Source organism: Brachyistius frenatus, unplaced genomic scaffold (genome assembly GCF_029030835.1).
Source record: "Brachyistius frenatus isolate BFR_SWC_R1_liver_20210118 unplaced genomic scaffold, ASM2903083v1 Contig_6, whole genome shotgun sequence".
Taxonomy (NCBI): Eukaryota; Metazoa; Chordata; class Actinopteri; family Embiotocidae; genus Brachyistius; species Brachyistius frenatus.
Genome location: NW_027210605.1, coordinates 9397501 through 9419160, shown reverse-complemented (window position 1 = coordinate 9419160; position 21660 = coordinate 9397501). Strand labels below are relative to the sequence as shown.

The following is a 21660-nucleotide window of genomic DNA, read 5'->3' as shown; positions in this document are numbered from 1 at the left end:
CTGTCTTTGACTGTATGCGATTCTCATGCAGTGAGATAACGTGCAACTCGGCCCACATGGTAGCTGGTGAGAGCAGGTGAAAGGGTTCAGATAGGAGATTCCTTTAGGAAATGTGGATGGGGAAGAGTTCCTCCTTCATCAGCAGCTACAGCTGAGGTTCTACTCAACAAGCCACTTAACCCCTTGCTGCTCCAATGGAGAGCTTCAACAGGCAACTGCAGATAGCTGAGGAAGCATTGAGTGACTCCCAGGTGTTTTTGGAGGAAAGTAAGTGTGTGTGTGTGTGTGTGTGTGTGTGTGTGTGTGTGTGTGTGTGTGTGTGTGTGTGTGTGTGTGTGTGTGTGTGTGTGTGTGTGTGTGTGTGTGTGTGTGTGTGGAAAGCGTGGGGAACTAGAAAGGAACAAAAGTGCTTATCAACTTTATCTGGGTGAAAGCAAAACTTAACAGAAGGCATATATTGTAACCAAAGTTAAATTATGGTCACGTCATGGCATATTTACATTTTAGAACATTTTTATTTAGCATTTCTGGATATTTTTAATGATTCTACTTTTTTCTTTCATGGGTTTGTTTCCAAACACATTACGCGTGAAAGTATTTGTTGAAAACGTGAAAACTCTGAACTGTGTCGTACTGAATTGTGGAGTTAGAAATTGTTACCGTGAAACTGTTTTTCATCATTTCTGAGTTCTTGTTAAATGCTTTCTGGGCCTGGTCACCATTGAAAAACAGATTTCATTCCATTTATTATCTAGTTATACTATAATAAAAGGAAAATAAAAAGTTCAGGATTTCTTGGGGTGCCCAGAAATTACAGCAACAATATAATAGAGCGTATTGGCCTCAATGGTTCTCCCACTCGATCACAAGTTATTACACCAACTACAGCCTCCAGTTTCCAGCCTAGCTATGCTTTTGTCATTTCAATTCCCAAAGGATAAGATGAAGAGGTGCAGTGATTGTTTGAAGAGTCACACTGATGGACTGCTCAGGATCATCATCGACACCCACCTCTGCAGTGACCATTTCATATTGGGTAATTTTAAAGAGACTACTGGGATTCACAGATAATCGTCTGTTAATGGTAAACGGGGCCCGAATCAACTGTCTCCATCTCTGGCCTTCATACTATTGTCCCGCCGACATTTGGTACTATCGTTGGTAAGGACATGCCCACAAATGTGTGCTTATGAACTCAGGTCTGTTTTCCCGTTTATCGCTGTTCAGTTGAGCTATCAATCAAACAATAGTTTCTGGTTAATAATATTACGTTCTTCTTAATAATATTAATAATAATAAACCCTACGTCTACACACTCCAAATATACAGACTTAAAAGGTCAAGATGTCTCATAGGCCGTCTGTCACTAGCAATGCTATAAATTGTTATGTGTGTGGACGAACTTGACGTAAAACCATAAAAAAAAAGAGGAATATTATGATTAAATTGGGTCATACATGGATATAAAGCTGTCCCATTGGATTTAAACAATGAGAAACTTGGCTGCATCATTGAGTTCTTCTGTCTCACTTTCACATAAACACAAATAATGACCCCAAAAGCCTCTTTAAAGTTTATCCATAACTTTGCAGCGTCTCCAGATGCTCATGTGACAGCTATTAGGGTTCTATAAAGCCTTTTCATCACTCCACCAAAGCACTCAGCAGCAGCAGCAGCATCGATGTGGAAACCATTCAGGTGTGTTTCAGAGCTTTATTGATTGGCAAATGAGGAAAAAATGGGATTGGGAGGGGTGTGTTGTGGAGGAAATCTCAGGGGGGGGGGGCAGTGGGCTGGGGGGGGAAACAGTCAGCACCAATCAGTATCTGAGCTTCAGTGTTCTCAGCCATAATGGATCAATCTACTGTACACACAGTGTGCTCACCAACTCTGGCAAAATATTGTTTTTATTTATATGTTAATGTTAAGTAATTGTTGCTGGGGAAAAAACTGACTGTAAAGCTTGTTATTAAAAAAAAAAAAAAAAGCACTGGTGTAAGACAAACTATATTTCCAACTACTTTATTTCAGATATTATTATCAAATACTAACAATAAAGTACCTCCTGTTCTTTTCAATCAATGATAATATTTATTTGTGCACAACAATGCAAATAGGCCTAAAGACACCAAGAGGTTAATGCGTTGTTGCCTCAAATTGAGTTCTCCTATCTAAAAAGGCAGTTAGGGAAAAAAAATAAAAAAAATAAAGTCAGTAACTTTTTCAGCTTTCAGGGAAAAGGCGAGGGCGTTTGGGTCAGTGCAGGTCTGTGGCTAACAAGCTCCTAAGAGACATATTGGTTGGGGGTTGGCACTAGAGTGGTCACATTAGTCAATGTGCCATGAGAGAACCGAGTGGAAAACTCAGTGGCTGTAAAACCTTTCCTTCGAGCAAGACGAATGTACAACAAACCCGGGCATTAACCCTAAACTCTGGAAAATCTACCGTCCCCATATAACCCTTTAACTGCGCTATGGTTATATCTTTGCACTAGCATTGTCAGAATAATGACATCCAGAGGGGAAAAATATGCAAAATATGCAGTAGCCTATTATACAGTGCATGCAGCTCTTCTTTGTAATAGCTGCTGGTGTTTATAGGGCCTTTCATCGAACATATACCAATCACAGGAGGACATTTTCTGCTCAAATCAAGTTAAGCATGCTTCTTGTCCACATCTCTGATTTCAATATGCAAACGGTGACTCATGCCACAATCCACAAAGTAAACCCTCTCATTTACAGCCAATCAGTTGATTGGCAGCCAAATTAATAATTAATTTATTATTTTGAGTCAATTTAAAATGAAAGAAGTGCTAAAATTATTTTAAACCCGGGTTATGAAATGTGAACCGTTTTGGTTCCTTTAGTTCTCTCTGACAACAAACTGAATATTCTTTGATTGTGGCCTGTTGATCAGGAAAATAACTATATACTTTTTGGGATGCCAGCCTAAGCTTTATGAAACACTGGTTAACATTTTCAAAATTTTTTATTTATTTATTACACTATTTAATTTATAGACCAAACAGCTCATCGATTTATCAAGAAAATCATCGACAGAGTAATGGATAATGAAAATAATTGTTATCTGCAGCCCTATTTGACATGTCTTCAAAGTTTTCTGATTAATTGCAAAACTGCACTGAAAATCAAGCTGATTACTTTATGTGTACTTTGAGATGACATGATTCACATGATTTACAATACAATCACAAAACTGCACAACAGATAAAGAGGAAATACTACCAAACTTACACTAACATGTGGTGTATTGCACTGACATTGAATCATACTGCCATACATACTAAACCCACAATAACAACAACAGATAACTTTTGAAGATTTAATTTGAAATTTCCACAATGAAACAAAACCATAAAAATGTCACTAAACAGCTGCTAATGGCATTCATGGGTCTCTGTGCGTACAACTGTGTGACAGTTAAATTGCCTTAACTAATACAGTAACATGTTTATCATTTGTGCCTTCTGGGAGTCAAGAAAGATGTTGTGGGTGGTACGAATTGAACTCATTCTGCAATCTGAACCATAACACACTTATTTGGAAAATGAAAGAGAGGGAAAAATATAACAAGAAAATTAAAGAAGGATTGAGAATACAATACATATCCACAACTAAATGAATATTTTACCCTTTGTTGTGATAATAGCTGTATTTATAATGAAAAGCAGATACAGCAGCTTTGTTCTTCCTTGAGGGATAATTAGGCTGCATGTTGTCCCACTAATGTAATAAATGACAAAAAGCTCAGTTTCTGTCTCTAAAGACGTGTTGCCAGCAGAAAATTCATTAACCATGAAACTTAATTTGTAGGAGACCACCATGACATCCATGCCTGTGTGGGAATGAAGCTAATAGATCATTAGCTGAATAGCAGCATGACATACAGCACATACAAGGTTACACAGGTAAATAATGAACATCAGAAATGTTCAGTGAACTTACACAAGTGTACATGTACACACACCACCAAGTCAGGAAAACAAAAGACAATTTTTCCATTTCTCTTCCAGACACAACTTCAAACAAAACCACCCTTCACTTCCAAGAATTCCTGTCGGGTTTCCCACTGACAAAATAATATCACAAAATGGGCCTAATTGTTGTCAGCTGAAGGCCTTTTCAGCCTTTACTGTCACTTCTTCATATTCCACGCTTTGCCCTCTCACATTTGCAGATAGCCGTTGAGAAGCTTGTAGCGAAGAGTTTTGCATGCCAGCGAGCTGGGTGATGTAAGCTGCCACTGCAATGTGTTGCTAGGCAAAGACGTGGAGGGGGTTTCTAAGTGCTGCGGTTACTGGGTGTTGACATTTCTGTCTGCCTGCCACCAGCGGGAAATGCTGTTTTGAGTAAACACTGCCAACAGCAGCAGAAGACAGATAGGCCGAGGTTGATGCTCTTTGAACCTTGACACTTGGAGGTTTTAGACCCCCGCCAAGTTGCTCTATCGCTATATTTATATATATGAACTGCCTTGTCCTTTACCTGCCAATTATTTCTCTCATTTCCACCACAGCTGATATATAACTGACAAGCTCATGGCTGACTCAGATCTTATGTGACGCATCTCCTGCAACACATACTGTATGTTAGAAGCTATCTTGAGCAGACTCAATGAAACTAGGCCAGAGTGAGAGCTGACTGAAACAATTTGTCCATTATTAATTTACCGGATTCACAAATTCTAAGTTGAATAATCATAAAGAGACAAAAGCAAAATTCACTTACTGACGGCAGGCCTTGCTCTTTGACTGAAAAAGGTGAGAAAGGTCACGCTAATGTCAGGTCTTGTGCACATTAAAGGAGGTTTCCCTTCAAGGACTTCTCTGTAATTGGCTGCATTCAATTCACTTGACTCAATTCTGAGTGAGATGCACTGACATAGATGATGCTGCCACCAACCTGTTTCAATGTAGGGAGGTGGGGAGCAGTGCCTGGTGATCGCAAGACGTATGTGTGTTCAGGAGCAACTGTAAAGTAGGAAACTTCTGACCTCTAAGTGGGAAAATACACCTGAAATCCTGTTGAACTGGCAAAATCCCATTAGGAAAGTGGGACGTTTTTGAGTGTTACAAGACATAGGTTTGAACTCGATATTGAAACATTTGTGATGAAAGTAAGTAAAAAGTAAAGTGAAAACAGACAGATTTGGTTAGCCCCGCCTACCTAGTCTGTTCACTGTTGATGTTTAAAACAGCACCTGAGCTTCATTCCCTCTTTGTTTCGGATTACTTGGATGATGACGAGGTTGTGTGTCACTTTTCCTGCATTCTGACAGTGCAAATAGAGCACATGCTGATGTTTGTGAACGCTTTAAACTCAGAGGTGGGACATTCCCAGATGGGAACGTTCCCAATTCCCAGCTCTCTGAATGCGCGAATAGTGCTTTGAGTTCTGAATAAAGAGTTTGATTTGTGGGACCTCACACAAACATTTGATTGCCTTTCTAAACTATGTCCAACCAATTCAATTTTGCTCCAATGAAGCTCTACACACGGCACAAGCATAATTAAAGCAAAGAGCTATTAGTTGACAACATTATGGAGAGCAACAGCAAAGGTCTGCATATTTTTGTAAATGAGAAATTTAAGTCTTTCATTTTTTTTATATATTTTGAAAAAAATAATAATCGAAAAACAGGTTTTCACTGCCATTTTGAGTTACTGGTGTAGATTAATAGGCAAAAATAGCAATTTTATTAAATCAAATTTAAATCTACAACACAAGAAAAAGCTGATGCACCTTCAAATTTGAACACTGGCTGGATTATGCCTGATATGAAACATGTCTGTATTTGTGTTAACTTTACTTTTGGCCAGGAATTTGTGAGAACACAACACAGCAACAAAAACAATTATCCTTAGAAAATGAAGTACTCGAATGAATTTAAAACAGAGCCACCCAATAACCGTCTGCAGAGACAGAGATACGGCGTCAGGAAGCTGACTGATTGGATATGATAGTGTCCTATATTTAAAATAGCACAGTGGAGCAGCCAATCCGGTCACAGGTCACCTACAGTAGCGTCTCGGCTAAATTAAGTGAGCTCTCTCAGTTAAAAACAGCTTATTGCAATGGATACTACACAGCAGCATCCCATTAACGCAGACTGCATAGCGGAGAGTGTGTCTCTGGTATTTGCTTGCGTTTATGAATAAAGAAGCCTCTTCCATCTTGTACAGTGTGTTCAAGCAGTCCATGTTTGTCCTACGAGACTACAGCGTTCACCCTCTCCACAGCCCTGAGCTGCTGTGTGGTCAAGGTTACACAAGAGGCACATCGCCCTCTCGATGCTCCCGAGCTCTGCCGCACTCTTTTAGTAACACGAGTCTGTTTTCTCTACAGGCGGTACACCTGTGTCCTAGTTAGTAGCCCTAAATATGTCCAGTGGATAAGCCCACCATGTGCAATGCAGAGCCAACTTGCCTCAAGAGCCACAGGAGACTCCCTCATCTCCCTACAGCCCATCGCCTCTTCATTAATCTCATTTTTGAGCTCTGAATATCGTTCCCATTAACCTGTGTGCACACGTAATCTGAAATTTGTAGGGGTGGCACAAAAGAAAAAAAAAATCAATTCACTTTGTTTTTTAATTTTTTTAAAAGATATGTTGATTATTTAATAGATATGTAATTTACTATTTACAGTATAATTGTGTAATAACAGCTGGCAGCTAACAGATAACGCAAGAGCTAACCGCCTGTTAGCATTGCCATGCGAACAAATGTTTTATTCAAACATTGCCAAAAGTCACCGGTTTCCTCTGAGAATATGTTTAACGGTGCAACTGACCCATAATGGTTTAACTTTCCACAAACTGCTAAGAGCTATCTGCTAACCTTTGTTGTCCGACTACGTGTTGACCGGAAGCAGCATTTACATTAACAATGCCGGCCCAAGACTGGTGCTTTTATCAGAATAAAAGCACCAGTGGTTAATTTGATTCATTTAATGATCACAGTACTTAATTAAAATTTAATTCAACATGAAAATGTCTACATTGGCTTATCACCTACAATGACCTCTGAAGTGGTAGTTGACAGATTTTTCTTCAGCATGGCTTTAAGAGAGAGTAAGTGGTTTATGATTCAGCTAAACTGAAACTCAGAAAGACTAACTGGCATGTGATGTTCATTGTGACTCATGATATAAATAGTCTCAAAGTCTCCAGAAGTGTATGAATGAACTTTTTGCCATGGACTAGTGCCACAAAAGTTTACAGAAATCCCAATAAAACATATTAATTGCAATGTTTGTAGAATTGCAACACTTAAAACTTGCAATATATATCAAATCAGTACCCAAATATTGTGATAGTATCAAATCTGGAAATAAGCAGATTGTTACAGCCACAACATCTTGATGAAAAAAACACTTCTGTCTTTTCATCACATGCTCACTATACACATATAACACCCCTTCTCCTCCTCAGGCCCGTCTGTCTAGTTGCATGTTGGGTATTGTAGAGTTCAGGCCCTCTAACATGGCAAAGGAAGCCAGCGATGTTAAAAAAAAAAAAAAAAAAAAACAGCTGTGTATCTCTTTGTAAACAAGCTGAGGGTCCAACCTCTGTGGTAGGTTTGCTGGCTCCTGAGGCATGCCAGCCCCACAGAATCTCTCTTTTTAGGCCTGTCGTGCTCTCGGTTACTGTGTCACTTTGCCTCTCAAATCCTTTAGATCTCTCATTCTCTTTCGCTGTGTCTCTGGCTGTCTCTGCACCTCTCTAGCTTTAGATCTCCCTTGTGAGTCTCTCTGTCATTTTGGGCTCTCCTTCACTTCAAGGATACCCATTCACCAAGTCAGCATTTCGTGGCAGCCAGGAGTTTCTTGTCTGTGTCTTTGTTTTCTGTCAGTTACCTTGTCAGTGGAGAAGTTGACATTTTCTGTCCCTTTAACCTTACCTGCGTGCTAGTAGCACTTCGGCACAGACAGAGCAGATAATGATGGAGTTAAGATCTATTTCTATTGCCATTTAAGTTTGTATAGACTCTCCATCGGATTGTTTCACTTATCTTTGTGGTGACTGTATCTCATTTTCTGCATCATATACAGTAGATTCATTTCATTCTGCGATTGATTGTTGATTAGACAGATCGAGGTACACTCTTCCTTATTGTCCGTAAAGTCATTTGAGATGAAGAGCTATTTAAATAAATGAACTAGAACTCTGCAAACGATGACACTGAAAAAAAATATCCCCCAGCTGCCTGTGATATATGGTTAATGGAGGAATGGTAACAGTAATGTTCAGTAGGTACCATTCTTCAGAGGCAAACAGCAGATTTCACTTCAGAGCTGCAGGAGTAATGAGGGGCTTTGATATGAGTTCAAAAGGTGATTCAAAACAGGCATAGCCCAGATTTCCATTTTTAACTGCTCATCATCTTCACACAAAACATTAATAAATTGTAAGCCGAGCTATTGTGCTGCCCTCCACTGTACGGAAAGGGTTCTCATGGGGATAATCATACGCTGTTACAGTTAATAATTTTGGGATCTTTGGGGCATTCCACAAGGTATTTTCTGATTTATATTTAATAAGTAACTTCTTTGTTTATCATAATGAATACTTTAAAATATGCAATACAATAGCTTGGTCGAAAATACAATCTTTCTATTCTGATCATTTTAAAACAAAGACAACAATGACTCACTTTAATCAGGGGAAAAAAAAAAAAATTCCAACACATCTACAGACTATAGCTCAATTTTGACTACCAGATCTATCTTTATTAAATATAGATAGATCATTGTAATACTCAATTCCAAGCAGTATTTTTCGATGAAGAGATATTGGTAAATATATACCCCAGGAAATTATTTTATCAAATACCTTTCTTGATATCATGTACGCTCATGTACGGCTGAAACTGACAATAATGTTCATTATCCATTAATCAGATGATTATTTTCTCTTGGTTGATAAAACAATACAAATTTAGAGTAAATCTTTTGAAAACATTAACGAAATATAACATTTACTATAATTTAAGACCAGGAAAAGCAACAAAGTCACTTATCACAAAGTCAGCATGTCGAGGTTGTACTATACCTTTAAATAGCTTCGAGTTACAGAAACCATTTTTCCCCCTCTTTTTTTCCTTCTGACTTTCGTCTCTTATTCTGTTCACTCTGAACGAGAGTAGGCTGTTCTCGTCAGGCTGGTGCATGCCTCTGTTAGACAGGTGACCATGTGAATTACAGAATGATAGCGTCTCCTCTCACCTCCTTCCCCCAAAGCCATACAAAACTGCAATTAGCTCAAATCCAATGAAGGACGCCAAATGAGAAATCTCAGCAGACTACTTCTACAGCTGCACAGCCAAAAGGATGACAGTGTGCATAACAACGCTTAAAGTAGTGATCTACACTGACACAATCCTGTGCCAGCTAATGATTCCCCTATTAACTATTTCAATAACACACACACACACACACACACACACACACACACACACACACACACACACACACACACACACACACACACACACACACACACACACACACACACACACACACACACACACACACACACACCTCATCTGATGCGCTATAAGTGCCCTGACACTGAATTCATAAGAGAAAAGTGTGGGAAGATTTAGAGACAAAATAGACTTTGTAGCTCCTTAGCCTCACCATCTCATCGTTCAGACAAGTGTATGACAGATTACTCCATTTGTGAAGATTTAAAGACTTAAAATGAAAGCCTGACTGAGCCTGTCGAAAGTCAATCTGACAAGTTGCGTGTAGATTCTAATTACGTTGGTGCCAGTTGACACCTCAGAAAAAGGAGAGAGAGAAAGGATTTCTGGGGACAGACGATTTGATGAATGTAGCTCTACATCTTGCCAAAGGTCTGGTGTCATAGGGTCCTTTTAAGTCTCAAGTTGCAACATCACGGTGAGATGCTTCTTTTGTCTCATGCAGTAAGATCTCAAAGGCAACAACAAAATAATTTCATATAATTCGTAGAAGAAACTAATGACAGCTTACCAAAAAGGTCATCCATCCAAAATTGGGGCCAAACAGTTGCGAGAATTCCAGCAAAAAAAAATCTCTGATGGTTGTCTTTAGCAAAAAAAAACTGTTCGATTTTGACAACATTAGAGGGACTGCAGAGAGGTTTCAATTTTTCCTGCTACTGTTTTTCCTGTAATTGGAATATTTGGTGTTCTTTGAGGAGATACAAGTGCTGACAAGTGTAAGTAGAACACAAAGGCATTTCATTCAGTGACAAGAACAAGGAGATAATAAGGCTGAGGATTTGTCACGTACATACAAACAAGATTAAGACTCTCAAGATGTACAAGCTCTGTGAGGCTACACTGAGGCACAGTGGGGTAGTGAGCTAAATGATGCTACACTCACAGTAACATGCTGATGTTTAGCAGGTATAATGTCCATGTTCACCATCTCAGTTTAGCATGTTAGCATGTTCACTACTTATCAGACCATGACTAAAGGCTCTCAGGTGAAGTCAAGCTGGCTTAGCCAAGCGAGTGTGCCATTTTCTGGATAAGAGGCAACGAGGAGTGGAGGTCAAAGCTCCATGACTGACCTGGAACAATCCTGTCATCTCCTCAGCAGCGGCTGCCATAAATTGCAGAGTTGGGGGGTGAGGGCAAGTTTGGGCAGTGCAGAGCCCCTTTGGGAACAGAGTTAGAGAGCGAGAGACTGTCTAACTTGATAACCAAAGGCATGACTCCAAAATGTAAGAAATTCTGCTGTCAAAGTAAAGTAAAAACAAGAATGTCAAAGGATCTTCTTATTTTCTAGGATGAGAAAATTATACTTTATGGAAGCTCATATGTGGGATTGAAGAGAGGAGAAGTATATCAGTTCAGCCACACTGACTAACCTTTAAACAAACAGGAAAAAAAGACAAGCTATAAACAAGCTGAGATGTGAGGAGCAACTACACAAACAGGAATTTTAATTAAGGGAATTCAGAAAACACACCAACACAAGCAGAAAAGAAACACCTGAAGCTGACATTTGGAGAGAGAAGGAAGGACAGAATAAGAAGCACATTTTCTTTCAGACAGAAATCCTTAAGGGCATACAGAGAGAGGATGAAAGAGGGAAGAAAAATGAGATGGAGAAATAGAGGACAAAAAAAGTCACCCCAAACCTCTTTAAAAAGAAAGTGAAGCTGAATCTTTTTCCATCCCATATTTGAAAGTTGACTAAGATACAAATTGAAGATTTGTCATGTAATTCCATCAAGTATTAAGTTTGACCTGACTGAGGTGACATTTCTGAAAACCACAGGGGGCCAAATGGGTTATTATAAAAAAAAAAACAACAACATAAAAACAGTGATAGAAGAGTCTATAATGCCTGACTTTACCAAATCAATTCAATAACATGATCAAATAAAAACCTCCTCCCTGTACCAAGGGTATAAACTACTTCCAAAGCCCTGGGTTTCTACATTATTAGCCAGAGAACATTGTTTTGCCAGTTTGTTACATTATGAAACTGTATATTCCAGATCAAACAGAGTTTATATTTTCTCATTAATCCAGCTACAAAAACTCGGTTTACTAGAACTCAAAGCTTGCTGTAACTACATATTTGATTTGCTATATATCAGTGGCCTGCTCCTCCCAGAGAGATTGCATTATAGTAATCAAACAGTGGTTTGTAACCTTACTCTGCCTGTTTGTATTTCATTTCTAAATTCATTAGGAAGCAAATGTGTTCAACAAATTGCTTTTATCAATATCAACAAAGATTGTCGGTCTGAATTGCAAATTCAATAATGACAGCGAGGAAACACACTTTCAGACGGGATGCTTCATATTGTTTGCAGAACTCAGGTTTTTTCTGTTGGCTTTAATATGACTATTAGCACCACAGTTTACTTAAGGCTGTCTTAGTCTGCTGCAATTTGGTTCTTTAAAAGATTACCGAGCAGACAGTGTGAAGCAAGGTCAGGTGGTGGAGGCTTTATTATACTTGTAAGGTAAACCAACCAGCTTTGCAGAGGTAGTGCACTGGCTGCCTGACACCAGCTGTCTGTTTTGGGGTGCTCATATGATGTAAAACGTTTTCATTGCCACTGCGAAGCAATATTAGTGGTCAATGCCATTATAGGCAAGACAATTATAAGAGATATATAGGACCGAAGTGTCTGCTCAATCTAAGCAGTGAGAATTACATACAGTAACTTTACCTGTCTGGAGAGCTTAGCAACAGTTTTGAAACAAAGATCAATATAAAAAATAATCACCATGGCTGCGTAGGCTGTAAGTTGCATTATGTACAGAATTTGTGGCTTTCTAGCCCAACATACTGCACTGTGACAAATACATGCCTACAGGCTCCCTCTGCAACAAATATCAATGGCTGCATTGACTGCCCGTAATTATATCACTAACACCAGATAGATATGAGTATTGAGTATCGGGTCCGATACTGTGCTTATGTGTTTATAGTCAAACATGTTAAACCTCTTCCATACAATTCACTTTATATCACTTTAAAATGCAGAAATTCATTAATATTGGTTGTGAGTTGTGACTTCATTCTCCCTCTAAGAATACAGCCCACCTCATATTCTCACATACACAGTGACTATGTCTTGGTCCCTCTTAAGTGTTATGGACAAAATACACTCACATAGTAATTCATGTAATAAAAATACACAAGAAATAAAAAACACCAGGTGGTAAATGGATGAAGAGAGGAGGTGGTGCTGATGAAAACAGGTCAAACTGCAAAATTTTACATCATGGATCATCATCAAACCGTAAATGACATGTAATGCTATTATATATGTACCACGTGGGCATGTCACTTTTAGATGCATGGCTTTCCTCCCTCTTGTGCACCTTGCAGCTGTTAATACGAACAGTCATTTATTTCAATAAGGCAGCCGGCATCTCCTGTGGTGGGGGAGATAATGTTTGTAGAGAAGACCCAGCTGCAGTCCAAATCAGAGCCATTGATTTGGCCCTCAGCTCTATGGGACAGTTGGACTCCCAGAGGAAACAGCACAAGGGCAATGGCGGGACTCAGCTGGCCTCTTGGCCTCCTGCATTTATAATCATTCCAATTAGAAAGAAAATGTCCAGATGCTCATCTGGTTACACGTTCCCTCCCTTATATTGGTACAAAATGCAACTTACAGTCTTTGGCATGAATAATAATTACAAGTTGTTAGGCCTTAAAAACCTAAGTGATTAGCAATTATGGTAAAAACTGAAATTGTCCAAACAAATCAAACAACTCTCTTGTTTCAGTTCAAGTGAATCAATCCTGATAACTCTGAATATAAAACTGAGATTTCTTAATAAGAGACAAAGTACCCTTTGTACTGTCAAATCTAATGAAAAATGTATTAAATAAACTTTGAATTCAGTTGACTCAGTGTCGAATGGATTATTTACTCAAACAATCATATTAATTATTTAGAAATACAGTTAACTTTGGTAATTTATTTCCAAGCATCAACCACACTCAAGTTAAATTGATCAATATTTTTCTTTCATTTTACGTGAAAAAAGTTACATAATAGAGAGCATTATGTGTGACTATATACAATTATCTCATAGGAGTCAAATGGTCTTCTCTGATCAAAATGAAAGTAAGTATGCCTTCAGACACTTTCTGCACTCTTTTCAGGGCATTTGAGTCATAAGAGTCATACAAAGGAGTACATTTCCTGGGCTTTTTGTGACAGGTAGCAGTACAGAGAAAGTAGTTATATGGATTAAATCTTGACACAACAGTAAGAATTCTTGTTTGAGTTTTGATAGTGTACAGTAATGTTGAAATACTGAGTTAAAGACTATGAAATTAAGTTACAAGTAAGCTCAAAAGTTCAGCTCAAAATGTTTCTACTGGTCTTTTTCTATCTGCTTAGGCTCCATATGTATTAATTCAACACCTCCATTTTCCTTGAGGATAAATAATCACATTACCTGCCACCTCCTTACCAGTGTCAGAAAGTAGGAGGTGACAGAAAGTCTTCTAAGTTTAACTCTCACAAATATCGACAAATTTAAACCGACTGCAAGCTCTCCAAAACGCTGCCTACCTTCACAACTTCACAACCTGCACAACCAGATCTTAGAGAATGCGAAATGTGAATGCTTGTGACTGTGCCTGCAGAGGTTAAGGTTCCCTTCCGACTTCAGACGCATTTTTTGAAGTGGGATTCGTCTTGCGTTGTGAGGTCTTTTCATTATTCAGGAGGGAAGGTGGCAGCATATTTTACATTTTGCATACATCTCTCTTAGTCCCTTCTTTTCCCAGGATACCAAATCAAAAAGCACTTTACTGCAAAAAAGGCTTTTCATGCTGAAGAAGACCAGGAAAAATGCTCGTCTGATATTGTGTAGCACTACCGAGTGTCTAAACAACAACAAGATTACTGATCGGTTCAGTTAGAGAATTTTATGCACAAGTGTCAGTGTTGCAGGTCTATTTTCTCATTATGCATGTCTCAGCTTGACATCTGAGCTGCTAGTAGAGAAGTAAAACCGGAGATCACTGTGGAATAGCGTAATCTTTAATCATCTGCACACTGCTGTTGATCCTCTTAAGAATACTTCCTTGATTCAGCTCTCAACACAACAAAATACTTTAGTAAAACTACGGTCCATTTATACTGTTATCAGCAAAGTCTTTGCTTATATTCACCCTGTACATCAATGTTGTAAGCCTCACTGGCAAACGTTTATGTTTTAGATATGAAATGAAAGGTTGATTAGTCAGTCCAGTATATTTATTTAAACCAAACAAAATAAACCTGACCACATTTGGAGTGATATCAGACAGGGTCTGAATATTTTTGCAAATGTGGGGTTTTAGTTTTTGAGTTTGAAACAAATTTGCAAAACTATAAAAGGATCAATGAGTGTAGAATGAGGAGGAACAATTAGAAAATGTTTTGTCCATTTAAATTTAAATCTAAAAGACAATGAAGTGCGATAAGTGTTCCTCTGAAGTAAATTCTTCATTAACTAACTGCCGTGTTTATTGTACCCTGCAACTTGTTTGAAGCAGTTTCATGTGTTCCCTGTCTTACGGCACTTAAGTAAATATGATTTGGATTTTGATACTGATGGATGTACAGCTGAACTTCTCCAGCGTGATCCCAGCCTCAGCCCTGCAATCATCTGATGTCTGCAGCCTTCTCCATGTAAGCTCTGATTAAGCCATTCGTTACACTCAGGCCCTAATTTGCAAAGCGCTTCCCTCAAGTACAATTTGCGCCTACTTTTCTAAAATCTTAAACATGAGGGATAGATCAAAAACAAAACACTTGTTTAGTGAAGGGAAAGATGCAGCCAGAAATATCTGTGTTTATCTTTGATGTGAGGTGTTTATTCCTTTTCCCGTTGAAAAAAATGATAACTTCACTTCAGGCCAAGTTTGTGCTTTATAAATTTTGGCTTCTCGACTGAGGAGTGATGAAAGGCCTGTTTTCATTAGCGGCAGCTGATCCTCTCTCGGCCTATCAGGAGATGTTTGTTATCTTGCAGAAGACAGGCAGCTGGAGGATCAGATATGGTGTCTGTCAAGTGATTTGCAGATTGTGTTGAATTACAAATGGCTTGTCTAACTGATTTACTGGCCATCAAGTACAATAGTTTGGAAAGATAAACAGTATTAAAACCAACCGTATGCCAACCCTGAAAAGTTGCCAATAATTTCAGCCTACCGCATCACTCGTGCGATATTTCAGTTTGGTTTATGCTCATGATTGGCCATGGTCTTGTGTTCCCACTTCTCGTGCACTAAAACAACTCCACTCAAGTCAAAACAAACATCAAGGCCAATAACATTTTATTTGCTTGAAAGCACCATCAAATGCAAGGAACTGTTTACACTCTGCTGTACGGAGAAACTGTAATTTTTTTTAAAAAAAGGCCTGCTCAAACATTTTTGGCTTCATTACCATCTCACCACCTCTCATCCTTCGTGTGTGGCAGCAATTCATGTGAAGCATCTTTTGACAGCTTGGCTGTTTGCTCAGTGTTAGGAAAAAAAAAACAGCCTCTTCTCAGCATTGAACATATTTTACTGGAAATTACCACTGTGACCCAAAAAAAAGAGTTAAGACTGACTGTCCCATTGGTGCATCCCTTGTGAATGGCGTCACTAATGTTTGGCTGGCGCACTGGCAGCCGAGTATTGATGGTCCATTTCAGCATGTGAATGGAGAGAGTGAGGGGACGGGGAGGTGGGGGTGAATGTTGCTGTGCTAATGTGATACAAACACACCCTTTTTATAATAGGGCTTGTCCCTGTGCCAGGGGAAGCGGGTGGCATAAACTAGTGGGTGATTACGTTAAACAAATGACTGCCTCATTAGCTAGACCCCCAGAGTGTCGCGTGCATATATGCAAACAGATATACACACACAAACACACACACACACACACACACACACACACACACACACACACACACACACACACACACACACACACACACACACACACACACACACACACACACACTGTCCTATGATTTCCCTCTTCCTCTCACTCACACACACACACACACACACACACACACACACACACACACACACACACACACACACACACACACACACACACACACACACACACACACACACACACACACATTCAGACATTTACACTGACATAAGTATTAGGTTGGCTTTGTGCACAGGAAAGGGCAGCACACAAAGGCAATACTCAGGAGGGTACAAGCTCCATCCAATAGACTAATTAACAACTCCCAATTACACCAGCCAACACTTTCTGGTGCTCCAGTTAGCTTTGGATGACACTACAGTACACAACACAACACAATGTGTCACCATCAACGTCCATGTCCAAACAACATCTGAGCCGCTACTCTAAAGCCAAGCGAATGGCTGCAATTAGCATCGTTAGATTCCGAGCTCAGGCCTCAGCTGGTGTAAAGTTCAGGATTTTTAACACAGCTCAGTGTATGAAAATGAGGGACAAATGAATGTGCTTGTTGTTTAAACAAAGGCATAGAGAGAGAGAGAGAGAGAGAGAGAGAGAGAGAGAGAGAGAGAGAGAGAGAGAGAGACTAGATTAATATTTAATTTCCTTAATTACTCTGATGTGCCCCAAACCATCTACCCCATACCACCTCAGAGAAACGAAGGATGTGGCATTATACCAGCACAACGCTCAGAGATGCACGGTAACGCAAAAACAATGCACCAACAAGCAAGAATACAACTCAGAAATATCCATTATAAGACACGCTGTAACATGGTAATAAGATTCCAAACTAAGGAAAAACTCATAATTTTAAATATGTGGTAAACATACAGGAGTCGCAGTATGCAGGTGTAGAACAAATGAGTCTGTACATAAAATTATCTCTTTAATTAATCACCCTCATCTTTATACAAACGGATGGCTTTGAAATTGGAAAACCATTGACATAGAGAGATGTAGTTGTCAATACTAACAGTGCTAGAAGATTAAATGCATGCATTACTTTGACATAAAATATATCCACATGAAGTAATGTTGTAATGTGGAGCCAAAATGAAACTGTGCGCACAGCTTGCTTTATCTTGGAATGCAAAGTAGATCTCTGAACTGCTTCGGCATCCTGTTGTGACTCGTCTGATTTGGTTTTTTGATCATGTAAATGTGATGGGTATTTCTGCACCCAGAGAGAAAATATTAGCCCTTAAAACTGTGGGTGGCTCTAGGCTTTCTAACATCAGCTCCAGGGAGGCCACATTAACTAGTGGGAGGATACCCCCCAAAAAAAATCACTGTGAATTTACCAACCAGCAGAGAGAAGCATCACTGATCTTATTCTGAAAAAAATGATGCGATAGTGGAGAGCAGCCTTTGCCTGCTGGGACACTGGGCACTCCAGCATCTGCTACCTGACCATTAGTTAAATAATGCATGGTGCTTTTGAGACGCCTGTCACACCCAGTCTCATACTCATTACTGCTGCTGAGTGGTGTGAAAACTCAACCCAGCAAATGCACCAGCTGGGGAGACATGGTAATGCATGCAAACATGGCAAAAAAACACACATACACGCAAACACACATGCAAAGTGTGGCTTTCCAGAGGCTTATAGTGAAAGCTTGCAGACATGTGTGGATTAAAGAAGGTTCTTGAGATTATATGGAAAAGCTGAGTGTGGGCAGATTAAACTCACTACCAAGAATGTGACCAAAGTTTAGGATATGAACGGTTCATCTGTCAGTCATCACAGAGGCTAGATTAAACAGCATGTGTATCAAAATAAGAGAGGGAGGGTGTGCGTTTGTGTCTTAATGGATATGTATTTGTTTTTTTCTGTTTCGCAACCTTCAAACGCTGACCAGCAGGACAGATTTACACTATATCCACATCTCCATCGGCCCAAAAGTCACAGTGACCTGGGCTTTGGAAGCATTTCCCATCAGAAGCCTGTTACACCGCAAAGGCCATTTTACTCCCAGAATAGCAAATCTGGGAAAATGTAATCTTTGAAGCCTCAGCTAAAATAGCCTGACAAAGCCATTTTCTGGCAGAGCAACAGAAGGAAAGCTCAGGCACTGGAGCTAAATTTCAAATGACTCACTTTATAGGCTAAAAGAAAAAAAAAAAGACTTCGAGGTCTGACGTCTGACAGTTATATTGGTTGACCTAAGGCACAGTGCTTGTTGACTACATGAAAGTCGTCTAGCAGATTTGCGAAGTCATGAAAGCACAACCACATTTGTGGAAATGGCTAAAGTCCAGGCCAGTGTCCTCGCCGAGTGAAAAGTCAAATGTATATCTCTCTCGATTAATTTTGCCATGAATGAATACGGACTCCAACTATAAAAAAAAAAACGCCAAAACAAATAACAAATGTCAATCACACGTTCCCAAGGACCAAGGCGATATCTTAAAATTGCTAATTTTGCTAACAACTCAGAACAGAACGTCTTGAGGACAATTTTTTTTAAATATTTTATACAAATCCTCTCACTTGAGAAGCTGGAACAAGAAAGTAAACACACAACCACAACTGTATAATCGAGTACTCTGCTACAGGATTCAATCAAAGTGCCTTAATTCCCAAGCCACTCTCTTATTGCCCATCGCTTTCATCAGCTTCCCCATGCTCTGGATAATTAACAATTTGGTAAAGCCTAATCATGTGGACATGGGAACTGATTTGATTTAACCTTGATTTACCAGGGAGAACCCCATGAGACACTGGCAGACGGTTTGTACATTGGATACGAATGGTAAAGAGACTGACAGAGAACGAGTGGGAATTTGATAACCGCCATCAGCTGCTCTTCCAATTTGGCAAGGTGACAGCACAAGACAAGAGGATTGCTGCTGCTACAGGAAGAGGACACAGGGTTGTAGGTGTCACTACATATAAATGCGGACACACACACACACACACACACACACAGGACAAATATAAAATCACATACACATGTTCAAACAGGTATGGGCAGCCATCTGTGCGCACACACTTCCAGCTTCCTCTCATCTGCGCCGTTGAACAAACCATCTGTTCAGGACTTCTGAATCTGTGCAGTTTATGTTGTAGTCCTCGTCCGCCACAGACAACACTGTAAGACAGAGCTTACAATTGTTTTCTTCAAAGTTATGCATTTTTGACAGACTTTATGCTATGCACTCGACTATAAAGGTACGCTACAAACATTACGAATGTATTTTTCTACAAAGAAGAATGCAACGCTTTGATTGGGACCAAATCCTAAATCCAAACCAAAAAAAAAATTGATTTTAGTTGAGAATTTTAGAAGGATGTAGGCCGAGTCTGTCAGTCAATAAATACATCTATAGCTGTGGTTAAACCTCAAAATCATACTGCAAGAATAGCATAAAGATCCATAAAAGCAGCAAGGATGTGTTTTGTGCTAACATGCAAAAGCAGCACTCCAAAAAAAAAAGTGATGAAAATATAAAACCAGCCACCTATAAGAAAACATCCTTCAGCTTGATCAGACAGAGATCAAAATGTTGCTCAGACTTCCCAACTGTCTTGCCTAATAGACTGTGGGTATGTACTGAGTCCTCATACACCAGGAGGAGTAACTGACAAACACCTTTTCTGAAACCCATGAAAAGGTGGGTACTATGGTACTGTCTTTGGACGTCAAATCTTTTTGGACATGAAAGAGAACAATTGCTGAGAACCAGACAAACAAATCCCTTACATGTCAAAATTTAAGTAAAAAACAAACAAAGACTGAACATGATGTCTCTAGATGTTCAAGTCGATATTCCTTTTGAGGCATGTTTTTTTTTTTAGTCTTCTATGAGCAGATATTCTTTTGACAAAGTTATTTCGCCCATGCAGTTTTGCACAGTGTGCTCAGCGACAACAAGTCCGTCCTAGAAATGTCAATGTGCCAAAACAAGACTGTGGGATCACAGTTAATTTTTCGCTTGGTAATTCCTAAAGCTTGTAGCGACACTGAAAGGGTGGTTTCAGTGTGAGTAAATTATGCTGGGTAACAGAATGGGTGCAGAGGATGACAACCTCTGAAAGCCCTGAGACGAAAGAGGATTTTAAGTGACACAATTCAATTTGCAACCTAAATTGCACTGAGCACCACCTATTAGTTCTGACTTTTCTGTGTGGATAGATGAGGGACAGGTTCATGTGTTTGACACTACAGTGGTGTTGAATAACATGTAACTGATAGCTAGTTCTCCCTACTTGTCACAAATCCTCAGCTTTTCTTACAGGTGGATTGTTTTCTCTGGGAAAAGCACTGCGATGCGTTCACGGACCCCAAAATCTAATCCGACAATTCAAGTACAAACTTGGCATCTTAGCAGCATACTTAAGGTTATGACCATTTCAACTGTTACTGCTCCTTTCATCTGCACACAAAGAGGTGGAGGATTAATGTGGCAAGTCACTGTTATGTATCCCAATGACATCAGTTTCATTGGTTCACAACTGACTCAGCATCAGGCCATCTGGCCTCATAATGTACTGTACAACAAGGGTGCATGTCCCGGCATAATACCTCGGCTTGATTGAAAACATGACTGCTCTCACTGAACTGCAGCGTCACATCTGGTGCTCTGCAAATCCTGTCACATGAAGGAAGTTTTTTTTGTTCAAATTTAGATGGAAAGTTTACAATTATTTTGTGTATGATAACCATTTTCTAATATTAACAGCACTATTGCTCTGGTAACACAAAGATAGAACAAGTTAATATGCTGCCAGACTCTTAAGGGAAAAATAATCAAAAATTCATACAGATTGAATAAACCTGACACTTCTTTGTTTTCCACTGTAAAAAAGGGAATTCCCCAGCTATCCTAATCACTTCCTTCAAATGGTGAACTAGTTTGCCTATATTATCCCATTGCAGTTAGCCCAAGAAAAAGAAAAAAATACAATCCCAGCTGAGTATGTAACTGTTTGTCAGCCATTACCTGCACTGGTCCCCATTCTTCCAGGTTCAGGGCTGACGCATATCCACCGTGGCAGCCGGTCGCCAACACTACGCCGGGATGAATAGTCCGTCATCCCTGCTTCCCTCTCTCCCTCCTCACTCTGCTCTCTGCCTCTTGCCGGAGCCGTTTGCTCAGCTGTTCCCCTCTCTGACCGCATTTATCCCAGATGAGCGCCGCAGCTTACCCCGTTAATCTGTGTGTGTGAATGA

The 21660-nt window shown here is 39.6% G+C and overlaps 1 protein-coding gene across 8 annotated transcripts in view; it reads right to left on the bottom strand.

The window, feature by feature from the left end:
• kazna (kazrin, periplakin interacting protein a) overlaps positions 1 to 21660 on the bottom strand; it is a 192380-nt gene that overhangs the window by 74295 nt on the left and 96425 nt on the right. Inside the window, exon 1 of one of the 8 annotated variants that reach the window (XM_069689104.1) lies at positions 21431 to 21553. The exons of the other annotated variants lie outside the window; for them this stretch is intronic. Coding sequence (XP_069545205.1) covers positions 21431 to 21524 — 94 coding nt within the window. The 5' untranslated portion in view covers positions 21525 to 21553. Of the gene's footprint in view, positions 1 to 21430; positions 21554 to 21660 lie in introns of those variants that run through there. 8 annotated transcript variants of the gene reach the window in all.